General features: G+C 35.1%; 1 protein-coding gene across 27 annotated transcripts in view; it reads right to left on the bottom strand.

The window, feature by feature from the left end:
- Positions 1-15,136, bottom strand: part of RIMS1 (regulating synaptic membrane exocytosis 1) — a 600,054-nt gene that overhangs the window by 117,695 nt on the left and 467,223 nt on the right. For 18 of the 27 annotated variants that reach the window (XM_040261401.1, XM_040261400.1, XM_040261397.1 and 15 more), the window contains one exon: positions 12,480-12,592. In XM_040261401.1, the coding sequence (XP_040117335.1) occupies positions 12,480-12,592 (113 nt within the window). Of the gene's footprint in view, positions 1-5,391; positions 5,479-8,564; positions 8,633-12,479; positions 12,593-13,648; positions 13,829-15,136 lie in introns of those variants that run through there. The other 9 variants (XM_040261377.1, XM_040261378.1, XM_040261383.1 and 6 more) reach the window with 3 other exon arrangements.

Below are 15,136 nucleotides of genomic sequence, written 5' to 3' on the forward strand. Positions count from 1 at the left end.
CAAATCGTTTTTTCAAAATCATGACTGGATGCCCTTGACTCATCAGCAGTAATGCCGTTTCTATGTCCTCAGTGCTTGCTCTCGGATTCCAAGATCAGAAGTGAAATGCAAACAGCTTATTGTTCACTTATATAAAAAAGTCAGGCAATTACACATAATTCACATTTTTAAAGAGTATTTCTCTTTATTTCCGGATGGTGTGCACATTAGTGTGTGTTCTAAAAGAACTGTTGATACAAGTGGTCATGTTGCAGTAAAATTGCTTTTCGTAAACATCAATGAAGAGGCTTCAGTGCGAATTGGGCAGTTCTTTAGCTTTTCTACATATATTGTGTATTGTACATTTTATTTTTCAACTGTACATTATGGAATGAAATGACATTAATTCTGGATTATTGGTGTGTCAAGCTAAATAGTAAGAAAATTTATCAGCTAAAATGAAACATTTATCACAAATTGATAAAACATGATTATTAATGTACATGATTTATAGAGAGAATAATATACTTGCTAATGATTAGAAATAAATCCTTGGAATGTGATTAACTCTTGGGTAACCAGTTAAAAGTAAAATTGACCACAGCCCAGAGAGCTCAAATATCTTACTTTGAAAAGAATGATTATTCATTATTAAATTTTTTATATTAACAATGTCAATGCTAATAGCAAAATTAAAATATGAAATAAAATATTTTCTAATTCTTCCATAAATTCTAGCATTAAATTTACTCTGAATACTGGTAGCATTGGAAACTAACTAATCATCGAAATGCCAGTCACTATTCCTTTTTAAAAAGATTTTAAATTTGGAGAACATCTGGGTTTTAATTTTTTTTTAATTTTAGTACTGCCACATACTAGAGAGTTAAATAATCTTGCTCATGTTTTATAACAAATGTAATTATCACATAATTTCACTGAGTTTTTAATGAAAATATAGCTTCAATTATAATTCCCATAGAGTGATAGTAATATAATTCATTTCCCCTGGCCACTAGAGTATAATTAACATTGTAATTTTATACAGAAGCTTTTTTTAAAAAGCCAAAAGTTTTCACTATGCTTTCTACAAGCTGACTGATGTGTCTGATGTTAAATAAATTATGTCTTTTAAAAAGCAGGTATTAATTTTCCTAAAAGATATTTATTGAAATTTATCTATTTTCTTTAGATCAACTTTTACCCTCAGTTAATTTTAAACTCTGACATTTTTATCCAATGAATGTACTTATATCAAATATCAACTCAACATGTCAATGTATGGCAAAACCAATACAATATTGTAAAGTAATTAGCCTCCTATTAAAATAAATAAATTTATATTAAAATAAAATAAAATTCTTAAAGAAAAAAGAAAGTTTAGAAGTTTTCTTAGAGTTTAAGTTAAAAATAACAAAAACTTGTGAAATAATTTCCTGTCTTCTAAACTCAACTGACTGGAACACAAATGGTGAGATTTACTAGAGTTTTTTTTAATGGAAAATATTAGATATTATTAAAGGTAAAGACAGAGTAATATAATTACTTATATTTTCATGCTCCGTGTTGTGCTGTGAATTCTTAATCCAGTATTATAGGTGATCTTGGGAGAAACTATGAAGAAGCTGCAATCATTTGCAAATACTGCGTTTGGACCTATATGCACTTTTCTAGATCTGTCCTTTCATAGGATTATTAAAGAGGCTTGTGACTTAAAATAAAGCTAAAGAATCATTAATAAGTCTTCCCTAATCCATCACTGAAAAATTTCCAATGTATCACCTCTTCCAAAGAGAAATGCAGTTTTCTGGGAAACTCCTTTGACTTGGTAGACATTCATGAGCTGCTTTAAAACACTGTAAATATCATGGCCTGTGTAATGTAAGATAATTATTAAACATTAAATTTTCATAAAATATTTTAAATATTATTCTCAAATTTACAATTATGTAAATACAACTTTGTTCTGCTCTTCAAATTCCTTAAGTCTTTCACATTTCTCCCTATGCATCTAGAAATTAACATGAATTTGCAATTTCAAATGCTTGTATTTATAGGCAAAACAGACAATCCATACAATTTATTGCTAAACCTACATTTTCAAGTATTCTAGGTGAAATATGAGTAGAAAAGGGAATAGAGAAAATGAAAATTTCTGTATTTTTAATTAAAGTAAAAAGGTTATTGAGTATTTTTTTAATAACAAGATTAGCTAGCACATGTGTAAAAGGTAAAACATGGTAACATTTGTACAGGATAACAACCTTGTCTAAAGCTTGCTACCACACTTTATGAAATCATAGTGCCTTTGCATCATAACGAGTTTGGCGACAGTGAAGCCCTGATCTGGGTCTGGTGTGTCTCAGAGTGATGATAAATGACCACAGGCCTGAAAGCTGTCAGAATTAAACATATGAATGAGATATCTGCAATGCCTGTTACTGACAGCCGTGAGGAAAGCCCTTCTCTGAAGCATTTATTTTTACAAATCACTCCTGGTGGGCACTCAAATACAATAAACAAAAAAGTAACAGGAAATGTGGAGATTAGAAAGTAATAAAAGATGAAAAAAAATGAGCTGACTGAATCTGTAAACTTTGTAAGGTATACACAGCCTAAAGAGAAAGAAAGATGCTTTTATATTAGGAAATTCAAGACTGCAAAACTTATCTCTACACATGGGTTTTTGGACTTTAGAGGAACACAAAGTGTTAAGATGTAGGAACATTCTCCACACACCTGGAAGCAATGGGGTAAAATCGTAAGAACTCAGGAGTCAAAAAACTTGGCAGAGATTAAAACCTCAGACACACCAACATTCATCAGTGTGAACTTGATCAGTCCTGACATCTCACCTTTACGGAGTTTTCACTTGTAAAGAAAATGAAAACTCTAAGACATCACTTAGAGTAACTTCCTGCTGTTGTAGTCTCTGACTCTGTACTGTCGCAATAAATTTTGAGATTTTTCTGATATTTTTTAAAAATAGGAAGCTAACAACTTTGTCTCTTGCTCAACTAACGAATTTCCAGCATTTTTACTTTTTTTTGTTTGCCCGAATTTCCAGCATTTTTACTATTTTTTTTTTTTTGTTTGCCAATTTACCAAAACCACAGAAGTTAAGGGGCAAAAATTACCAGTTATATTTGGTTGTTTTATCTTTTTTTTTTTTTTTTGCCAGTTAAAAGATAAAGCAGTTTTTTTATGTCCATCCTTATCCTTGGAGTCATACAAGCACAATAAGCAACTTTGATACAATACTCACATACCCACTCCTCTTGCCTCGACATATAGAACATGTGTATCTAAAGAGTAAATATTTAAACTATTTTGACTATACAGCAATGCCCATATTCTGGGTCATTTTCCTAGAATAAAATGAATTTCAATTTGCAAGGAGAGAAATGTGCCCTTTCATGATTCTCTTGGATGTTAAGGCTTATGCTACAGTAACATAAACAATAAAATAAAAGATGCTGTCTATCCAGGATGAGAAGCATAAAATACAAGTAAATAATGCATGCAAAGTAAAAAGAACCATATCGCCTTTAAGAATGTGAAAAGAGGCTGTGTTTTGGCATAAAAAATTGAAATGGAATATCGATTTAGAGGAAATAGGTAACTTCTATGTATTATCACTTAAATCTCTTAAATCTCTTTTGTCTGAAGCCAAAACCCCAAGGCCATCTCTTGTTTTAGCTGATTTTCACTCAACTATCTAAAACAAAGTTCAGGATTTCCAGCCCCATATATCACTTTCAGTGTCAAAATAGCCAAGCCCCAGAGTAACAGTGAAAATATTAATCTGATCCTGGGCAGATGAGAAAGTCAAATGAAAAATCTGTCATTTTACCCTGCCTTTTTGTTACACAGGTTTAAATAGCTTTTTATGTTATGTGTGTCTTGAGAGCAAGCACTGTCCTCCTTACAAGGCACTGCATAGAACACAATCTTCATGAGAGTAGCCCATGGACTTAAGGCTTCTCTGGGAACACAAAGGGTCATGCTGTTCATCCCCAGGATCTCTTAACATGTTTATCCATCATTTTTTGGTAATCCAATTACACTGGAGGCAACAGAATCTATCTTGAAAGGTTTGATATGGCATAACTACTAAATTCAACGTCTCCTTTCTTTTTTGCAAAAAGTGTTGACAAATTTTAAAGTTTACAAAACAAAATTACAGTATTTAGGGGAAATATACAGCTTTAGAGGAGAAAACTCAAAAAGTCTATTCATGGCTAGACATCCACCTTTTATCTTCTCTTGCAGAATCAGGGAGGAAGAGGCAAAACTCTTCTCCCTCAAGGGCGCATTTCTGGCAAACTGACACCTGGTTGATTCAAGCGTTAAATACTTCAAAACTTTAAAAGTCTTTAATACTATTATAAAGCATCACATTTGAATCAGCAGAACAGAAAAAATGGGTCCAAACCAAGAGTTCAGAACTACTGTACATGGACCACTTTCATATATTCCTAAAGTTTAAAAAGAAGGCTAGAATGACAAACATAGTTATAGGTTTGTGGCAAAAAGAGAAATGGACCAATTCGATGCTTTTACTAACAGAGCTCTAAATGCTTATGACTAAACATTCATGAATATTCATCATAAGTGTTCAAGAAAAGCAAAGCCATAGAAGATTAAATAACTTGAAATCTTTACACACAGTAACATCGAATGAATCAGCTGGGTAATATGCACCTACTCAAAATGCAGTTAAGAAAAATGTGAATAAAGCCAAAATCCTTTTCTACATAATGACAGTTAAAATAATTTTGCCTCTATGGATTCACAAATAAATTAGTTTACTTATTTTGGCAAATGCCAAGAGACATGATTTTTCTCCTATAACGTGTTTCAAAAGCAACTCCATAAACAATAAACAATGTAACAAAAAACCCTTAAAATGATGTTTTTCACTTTTAATCTGAATTACATTTAATTCAGATTAATGCTAATGGTTCCATAAAGATTACAGGTTGAGTGCTTGCCATTCAAACTACTCTTGTCAACACTTCAAAAAGAAGAGACAGATAATTTATTGGAGCATTTTTCTAACAGAAGTTTAAAAAAATCAGTTGACTAGAGATAATCCTTAAATGGCCCTTATGACCTGCTTACAATAATTATTATATATTTTATTAGTTAAACAGGACCACAAAACAGATGCTAGCTCATTCCTTTTCAAATCCTTTAGTTACTTGAACTCTAATTGCACTTCATTCTCTCTATGGGTAAACTACACATTTCTTATGATAAAGGGAAGTCTACTTGTAGAAAAGACAGTATAATGGGTTTTGTTATTATTCCAAATTGCATCCAAAAGGCAAAAAGTTAATGCACTTTAGAGATCCTATCTTAAAGGCATATAAATTAGAAACTTATTATGATAATAACATTTTTTCTCACCTGAAGCCTTTTAATTTCTGGTTCTGTTTTGATCTTCTTATATCATTATTTCGATGCCCCCAAACTACATTCATGGGCTCTTTAAAACTGTCCAAGAAATGTAGCAGAGAGGGAAAAATTGGCTTTGAGAATGAATGATTTAAAATCTGCCTATAAAACAGTCTGTGAATCCTAGAAAGACAGGGTACCTCAGCTTCCAACATACAAAGAGGAGGTGGGAAAGAGGTAAACAAGCTGGTGTGAACACTTCTATTTTCTCAGTTAACTTTTCAACGCGAGAAGGCGTCATCTTAGTCGGAATACAGTGGTTTCCTTTTCTCAGGGAGCAGGGTTCGCTTGAAGAGCAAGCCAGGGATTGGGAGATCTGGCTGAGTGACATAAAACTGGGTCACCAGGGGTCGCAGGGTCCCTGAGTGGGCCTCCTCCACAGGAGCGGGGGTGACCGCGACCCGAGGGAGTGGCTGGGACGCACGCCGCGGCTTCACGGTCCAGCTCTGTCCAGCAGCAGCTCTGCTCTTCCGGGCATTCTCTGCCCTCTTTCTGTAAGAGGAATCACTACGCCTTCCTTCTGCTTGTCCCGGGTCATTACCCTGATTATGCAGCGTCGCCTCACAGTGGGTGCCTGGTCAGTGCTGAACGTGGGAGAGGCGGCCAGGCAAAGTGGTTCATCAGCACAAGGGCTCCAGAGCGCGGCTCAAGCCCCGATTCCTGGCCAAGCACTTCCCCAGTGAGCAGCTGACCTGGGGTCGGGCTCTGCATCTCTCTATGCTGTAGCTCCCTCAGTTGATAAATGAGGATATGAATAGTTATGTCTCAAGTTGGGGCAGAAATAGGATGAGATGAAGAGATGACCCTGTTAGTCAAGACACTGACCTAGAGGAAGTGCCCTATAATCTCTAACTCAGATTAAAAATGTTCAGTATATCATACCTCTCTGGATGTGTTTTACAAAATACGCTTGAAAATTATATACTGGTCCCCTACGTCCCCTTTGGGTAAGGTGACCAACCACCCTATCCTGCCCAGAGCTTTCTTGGTTTTAGCACTGAAAATCTTGCATCTTGTGAAACCTCATAAATCCTGGAGAAAATGGAAACATCTTACAAATTTGGCTGCAGTTCATCAAAAGCCACCTCTCACTAGGAGACCTGTAAGTCTGCGCTGTTACCTCCTGTAGTTAAGGCAGTACCTACCACTCAGGGAGCACTCAGGATAACCTGATTCTAAATTCTAAATATAGTCGACCTCAGAAAGGTCAGCTCACAGCAGCAGGGTTTCTGTGCAAGATAAAACGTTTTCTTTCCTATGGGGCGGGTGAACGTACAATCTGACTCAAAAGACACTTCTTGAATTTGCTTATATCTTTTCCTGGCTGCCCGTGTTTTTCATGGCTAAGCTGTGGCTCCCTTATATCCCAGGAGAGAGATGTGGCAGCATGGATTGCTCTCTGCCTTACGGGCTGCATTTGGGAAACAAGTCTCTTTGATTGTTTCCAGTCACGTGGTACATCCCATGAAGCTTATCTACATCCCATGTCCCAGGAAGCCTTGGAAGAATGATGACACACCTCAGTTAGGACAAAAACAACCTGTTAAAATCTAACAACCTTACATGCTCTGTAGTGAGGCTGTAAAGGTGCATACTTCACACACTTGAAGTTGTACAACCCATGAATTTTGCATTGTTTCGATTAGCAAATTAAAGCTTTGGCTAGTAATAATGTAGGGGGAAGAGCTCTCCAAATGAACAATTATTATACTTATTTTCCGCTAAACGAATGAGGTCATTGACCCATCTCCAACATAACATCTTTCAGCATACTAAAATTTATCTTGCAAGTCTAAATAAATTCTTCTGAATCTAAGTACAAATGAATTGGCCATTTTTATACTACTGAACCTAAATTTGTGTTTCTGATACCTGAATTAAAAATGCAAGATGGCTAGAAATCTATGAAAAATCTAGGGACCAAAGCCTAGGATCTCATAACATCTTGATCTGAATAACATTTTATTTTTGTTAATATCTATTCATTGCCTCGTATTTCAGACACTTTGTCAGAATATGTATTATGTGCCAGAATATAAAGAAATTTTCATGAACTCAAACTAATATAAGTACTTGAATATTACCTCCCACTTTCAGTCTATGACATTGAGAGACATAACACATACTTCACTGTGCTCAAAGGTAGGAATATAAACTTGGGATTTGTGCCATTAAAATAGAATGCAATCAAGTATAGAGGAAGGAGGTCCGAAGTGGGAGATGGGCTTGTAATCTATGTCACATCACCAGGGTGGATGGGTAAATCTCTGAACCTCTCTCAGTCTGAGCTTTATCTTTCGTAAAAGGATGACGGTCCTCTCAGGACTTTTAGACTTACTGGGAACAATAATTACATCATCAAGCTACAAATAGTGAGCAAAGGTACTTTTGTTAAATTATATAATCTTTTAGCGTTGTTAATATTATTTCTTTAAGCTGAAATCTCATATTTAAATATTTAATTATCAAGCCAATAGTCACATCTAATAAGGTGGCACGTGAGAGTGGGTTGATGTCTGCTCTACATGAGATTCAAGTACAGAGACCAAATGTCACATGTGATCCGAAGGGCCAGGGCAGGGCAGCAAGGTGCCAAAACAGCAGCATAAATGGTTTCCCTCCAGTGTCCCTCAAGAAGGAAGAACTGATGGGTGTTCTAACCCTCCTGGGGCCAAGAGGAGCAGAATTCTGGCAGCCACTTTCCAATGCATGACTGCAGGGGGCCAAATATTCCATAAGGTTACTGCTGTTTAGAAGGAAAACCTAGGGATATTCTACTCCTTTGTATCACAGACAGTAAGCATTAAACCCTGTATCTATGAGTGCAAGGGAATGCAAAAAACATAAAATAATATGCTACTCTTCTCTAAAGAGAATTGCTCTCTAGTTGTCAGTGTCGAAAAATAAATTTTGAAGCAAAAATACTCTTAATTTTAATCCTCTCTTCTTTGATGTGAACTGCTCACAATACAAAACAATTGACACCAAAAGCCCTACAAAATCACTGCAGGCAAAAAGCTATCTGTTAAATAATTATTATTTTAAAAAAATGCAGTTACGTAACTCATATACAATGAGAGAAAAGAAACAATATTCAATTGTTAAAAAGTTATGTTAATATTTACCTTTTGTGGATGAGTTATATTTTTCTTGTTCTTCAATGAATTAAATGCACATAATGATGGAAACAAAAGAAAGAAATCAGCAAATTTATAGTTAGACATGGAAATGTGAATCAACAAAATGGCATGAATAATAAAGATATGTAACATATAATGTGATATGACAAACTTTAATGACAAACCATGAAGAAGTCTCAAACATGGCACTAAAATCAATCAAAGAAAGAGTGAATGCAACAATTTAAAGATTTTAAATAAAAGCATACACATTGGGAAATTAATACATTTAAAATTTGAAAAAGTATATTTTGTGTTACTTTTCTTGCCTTTGGAGAACTGCACAATATTTCAGCACCCACTTAACTAAGATATTTTAATCTTAATATATTGTGACAGTTTATTATAAATGTACTTAAAAGCATATTTAATATTCAAAACTAACATGTTAATTTCAGAAATGATAGCCTTTCAGATAATTTAAAATATTATATAATAAATGAACACATAAATTCCATTTTTTGGTAGGTAGTAGGCATTTTCTTTTTACCGTGGAAAGTATTCTAGAACATTTTCCACTTGGAAAAAAATATATTCTACTTCAGGTAATCCTTTCCTCCTTCTCAAATTAATTATATTAAACTATTTCAAAGTGAAATGTTCTCTGGAGATTATATTTCTCACTCATTTCTTATGCATTTATCTACCTCCTTGTTGGCACATCATTTACTGAGAAACAATGGCCTATCTAGATATTCTCAAGGGGCGTGCCATTAATGTTGCTGCTGCTAAGTCGCTTCAGTCGTGTTAGGTAGCAGAATACCAGAACAACAACAACAACAAAATAATCGGCACATTGTTTCAGTTTATGAATGATCTTTAAGTAGGTCTTCTTAAAAAACCTATGCTGCACACACACATATAAAACCACTTGGTTGGCTTCAGAAAACCATCCATTTTAATGCAACTGATTATCTTGCTTTCCATCTCACACTACCTTAGGGTTACATTGGAATACAACATTGGAATATATCCAGAGGAGTTTCCTGAAAGCCTCTGTTCTCAATTCTCACATACCTTTAGAGTTACCTAAATGTTAAGGCTACTTTTTCAGCTACTGTATCTCAAAATCTATATCATAACACCTCTGCTTCCTCCCTAACTGTAACATAATCAGATTCCATGTAGAAAATAGGCTAGCATTCCTAATTTTTAAAAGAAAATTTAAAATACATTTTTAGAAGTTTAATTAAATGTGTTTTTTCACATGATGTTAGCCTTTAAAAAAAATATATATATATATATATCTTTCATTGTACAAAGAAAGCATGGTAGAACTGAATTACAATGAAGAAAATAAGCATCCAAACAATCTACGGATCCTAAACACAATAATGCAGATAATTATATCTAGAAATTATGCATGAAAAAAATTATAAGTTCATCAAGAAGTTATAACACTATTAAGGAATCTAAATCATTTGAAATATTCACTCTTACCAACCAATTGTCAACTCAGTTTTTTTAATAAAATACGATTATCCTTTGTTAAAAATTTTTTTTTAGTAAAAATAAACATAAAATGAGACTGGAAAGAAGGAAGTCAAATACGGTAGGGCATTCATTGATTGTAAATAAACTGCATTTGGCATTAGTCTTCACAGAATACAGAAGTAAATTTTAACATATAATATTAAAGAAAAAAATGACATGATTATATAGCCTTAAGAACATCAATGAACTCCATCTTCAGTAAAATGAGCTAAATTCTATTGAGCCGATGAATAAAATTAGATGTTGATTTTTAAAAACATATTCTAGGAAGTACAAAGATGTCATGTGAACTGTTCAGTTTGAAATAGATCCATAATAAGATGAATGTCCGGAAGCACATAGTAACATCATATAGTAAACCAGATCCATTTTAATTATAGAATACACAGATAAAATAGTACATGCTTGTTGTTATATTTTTAAAAGGTTGTATCTATATGACTCTTAAGATGATAAGCTTTAAGAACCTCAAATAGCAAGTGGCTAGGAATGTATTTGTTATATTAACTATCAAAATAACTCCACCAATTTCATTCTCAGTCAGTCCTTTCTTCCCACCTCAATTCAATCCTTACAAATTGGTGATTTCTCTGAAAGACAACTGTGAATACGAATATCATAAAGCAGTAATGTTGATTGACATTAACAACCAAACATGAGTTTAAAAAAACACAGTCTAGCATACATTCCATCTTATTTTGTAGAAGCAAGTCTTATTTCTATAGATTAATAAAACTATAATCTCACTATATGAGAGTTATATTCAATGCCCTCATATGCTTTTGAATCTTAAGTGTTTTAGCAACTGGAGGAAATGCAAAGAATTTTAGGAACACATGATTTTTGGATATCAATCTTTAGCACACTATGGCCAGTAGTGAGTTTGCAGCTGAACACTAGAACCTGTAGTTCTTTTGGTTGTGCAACAGGAGTCCGCGACTGGATAATTTAAACAAACACGACATTTTTAAGATAAGTTTTAAGACAATTTCATTTAGACTATTGCTAATTACAGCCTTAATAACAATAATTATGAATTATCTTCTCAAAATGTTCCCAAATAAAAGAAAGACATGAATTGAGAATTTGTTAAAGACATGAATTGAGAATTCCCACGAATGAATTGCTATTTTAGAAAAGAAAGTCAGAGTTTCACATAGCCTTTTATTTTTCTGATTAGCTAAATGAATAAGCTTATAATGACCCTGAATATTAAAGCATGGCATATCAACAGGACGCATGGTTTTTAAAAAAGAATACAAATTCAGAATTTATTGTAGCAACATTTTTCCGTCAATAAGATGGCACTTCTTACAGTCTACGCTAATTTTCTTATAATCAAGTACTCTGTGTACAAACTCTGTCATCAGTCTTTGCAAAAACATATTTATCTTCTTTGACCACTCATATTTCAACGATACATTCAGTAAAGTGCTTTGAGTGAGTAGAACATATATTCAGCAATATAGAAGGAAATATACAAATTTTACATCAGCAACAACCAACTCTGTTGAAAAAAATATTCAAAATGTTAACCTTTCAGTTGTTTCACAGGGATGAAGATTTTTAATACATGTTTTAAATATATGTCCACTGTATTCACATTACAACCCCAAATTGAACATTATTTCACTAACTTATTTAAGAAATTTATGATAACATTTACTGATAACATACCATTTCACTTACTGAGAAATGGGAAGGTACTTTGAGTCACATGAAGAAATCTGACTCTTTCAACTGTGTTTAACTCTCGGCCAGGTAGCTTAGCGAATTTAATTTCCAGGAAAATATATCCCCCACTCCCACCCCCTCTCTATCTAGAAGATAAAAACAATGGGTATATGCTTAAAATAAGAGAAATTTAAGTGATGTTAACTGTTTAAAGACACTAAAATGTGTTTTCTAAGTCAGTTTTTAATCATCAGACATATGAAAAATACGAGATACTGCAAGTAAGTTAAAATGAAAAAACACTAGCAAAGCCTTCAATACGATTGTTTCATTTAAAAATATTTCTAAAATAAGGTTAAATAAGTCTTCCTTTAACACCAAAAATACTGTGTTGTACTGAGGTCTTTAAAGTTTTATTGTTTTTTTCCCTTGGTATTGTTGGAAGAAATCTCTAAGGGCTCGTCTTTTTTCTTTTAACTGACCATCTAAAATTTATTCATTCACTCACTCAGCAAGAACAGCACAGAGGCACCAACTGGTATAACCAGGTGCTGAGAATAAAGCTCTAGGTAACTTGAGTTCTTAGGATTGATCAGACTACATGCAACCAGAATATGATTCTGTTAACAGAAGGCATATATAAAGAGGGGTTTCTGGAACCCAGGCTTTTGGCCAGGCTCCCTCTGTGGATACCTTGTTCTATGCTGCCGCTTCGCACGGGCACCTGCGGGAGCTGCCTGCCCCGGCGGCTGCTGAAGGCGGCGTCCGCGGGCGGGGACTGGGTGGGGCTCGCCTGCCGGTGCGTCCTGCGGGGGGAGACAGAGAGGGACAAATCACACGATGAAACCCCGGAGGGCCCAGCAAAAATCCCTTACTTCTTCCTGCTACTATTGAAAGAGACATAAAACCCCTACGTGGGCCTTTCAAAGTAAAATCAAATGATCTTACATGATGTGCATAAAATAACTATGACCAAAAAGGGGCTAAAAGAGAAAGGAAGATTTCCGCCACAGACAGTGCTGTAGGATGAATTCCTGAACAGGGCAGAGCTGAACACACTTCTTTTCATAACTGTGTATGAAGCTGTGACTTGCTGTTCAGGTATCCATTTTCAGTAGTACTGGACGGAATGTATCTACTCACAGCCTCTGAATCTTAACAACGTGTGTCAATTATTTAAGAAAGGCTGCTAGACTGCTACAATTAAATCCATATAAGTGACGAGAGTAGTTATAGCTACAGACTTTTATAAGCTACCATCCACTTGCAATTTATTTTTAAATAGGAAAAGTCTGAAAAGATATGTATAAGAAGAACCTGGGGCGCATGCTATGAAATATACTGGGGAACAGACGAAGATTACAAATATAAATTTAAGAAGCGTGCAGATACATTACTATTGTACTGGAGTAAGCTGACCTCTATCTGCTGTTATTCAAACTTTTTTTTTTTTTTTTAATACTAAAGAACTTTAAATCACTCTCAGAATTTTGTAAACAAAGATGAAAGACTTTTTTCTTCTAATTCCTCTTATACATTTTAAGGCAAATATACATTTAATTCCAGGCAATTTCTTATAAAGAATTTCAGATAATTAAAAAAAAAGTATATATGAATATGCCACAAACAGATGGAAGGACGTAACACAGGCAAGTTTAGTTTTCAGTGATGGCTAGTTGGCAGGAAGTATAGAAGAGGTCACCAGCACAGTGAAGGCAGATGCAGGCAAGGGTGGATGTGGAGGGGTTTAAGTGTCACAAAGAAAGGATCAAGAGCTATGGTGCCGTAATGAGTGACAGTGTCGAGAGCTAAGGAAGGCACAACACCACAGCGACACCTGGAGGCAGACACTGAACAGCGACCTTGTCAGGAGCGGAGAAGGTGGCGCGGACCCTCCGGGGGCAAGGTGGTGCATAGACAGTGTTCTGACACTAGGGTGCTCGCTCGAGCGGGAGCGAGCGGGATGTTTCCCCCTAAGGACTGGCTGATCAGTCGCTCTCGCGGCTGCGTATCCCCTTCTAGAAAGACATGGTGGGAGAACCCTAAAACATTAGGGTCAGAAAAGATCTTCAGTCAGCAGGTCACATTCACTTTGATACCAGCACATCTGTCCAAGGAAAACCAGGTTACTCGTACAAGACAGTGATTTTTAACACCCAGGAGCAAACCCATCACAATGTTACTGAACAGGACTTCACATCAAACCGACGCGTTATCGGGAACGTGCACGCCCAGTGGTCCTGAGAGGACCCATCTGGGTTCCTCCAAGGAGACAAGCCTGCAAGGCCCACAGGGCCAAGACTTCGGACTCTTGTGTCTTACTGAGCTGATCTCTGGTGTCTGGAACACAGCAGCACAGAGACCAAGCCCTCAGTAAAGAGATTGGGGCTGCACGAGTGAGCACCATCAGAACAATGAACCCGGGGACACTTGAAGCACTTGCCTTCACAAAGGAGTCACACACTCTGCCCATTCACAATGTTCCTAATTGTACTCTGCAATAGGAAGTTCCCACCAAACAGCAAAGGGAAGCTGTCTTCTGAGGTTAATTTAAATAGATCAACAAATCAAAATGATATAAGGTAGAGAATGCTTTGCTTTTGAGCTGACTAAATGCAAGTGGCTGATATATGGATAAAAATACATCCTCTAATGCATAAAAGTATCAGAAAGGATATTCGTCCATACATTGACAGCTGTTTTAATATAGTGTTCAAAATTATTATGAAGCCAATTTCTAAATTAAGGATTAAGAATTAAAAACTGATGTTTACATGTGAATAGATGTGTGTATATATTATATATATGCTTCTTTAAAACATACACATTTTTGCTTTATTTATCATCTTTTGCATTTTAAATAAAGTGCACATTTAAAATACCTAATCTGTATCATTTTTCATAGTCACAGAAGCCAAGAAATAACACTTCATCCTTTTGAAAACAATGCTGTAATATTCAATTAAGTAATTTAAAGTGGTGAGTCAAGAATCCATACTGATCACTACAGAAAGTAGTGACACATTAGTTACCAAGTGCTTTATTCAACTTTCATTTGGATTGACAGTATTTCTCTTAAGTAGAATGTCTTTTGCAGCTGTGATTATATTGATTCAGGGTATATCCTCTATTTTCAAACAATAAAATGGGAAAATGTCAGATTTTACAGCATAAAAACGTACAAATTAGGTATCTAATGTACATTTAACCTTTTTGAGCTCTGGATTAATGCTGCATCAGACCCTAAGGCATATCCAGAAACCTGGACGGTCATTTTGATTTCTGAGTTAATGGAAGAAAGCCCTGGCATCATGTGTCAAAACTGTTCATTCATTCTGGATTAACTTCTC

This window comes from Oryx dammah, unplaced genomic scaffold (genome assembly GCF_014754425.2).
Source record: "Oryx dammah isolate SB20612 unplaced genomic scaffold, SCBI_Odam_1.1 HiC_scaffold_19, whole genome shotgun sequence".
Lineage (NCBI taxonomy): Eukaryota > Metazoa > Chordata > Mammalia > Artiodactyla > Bovidae > Oryx > Oryx dammah.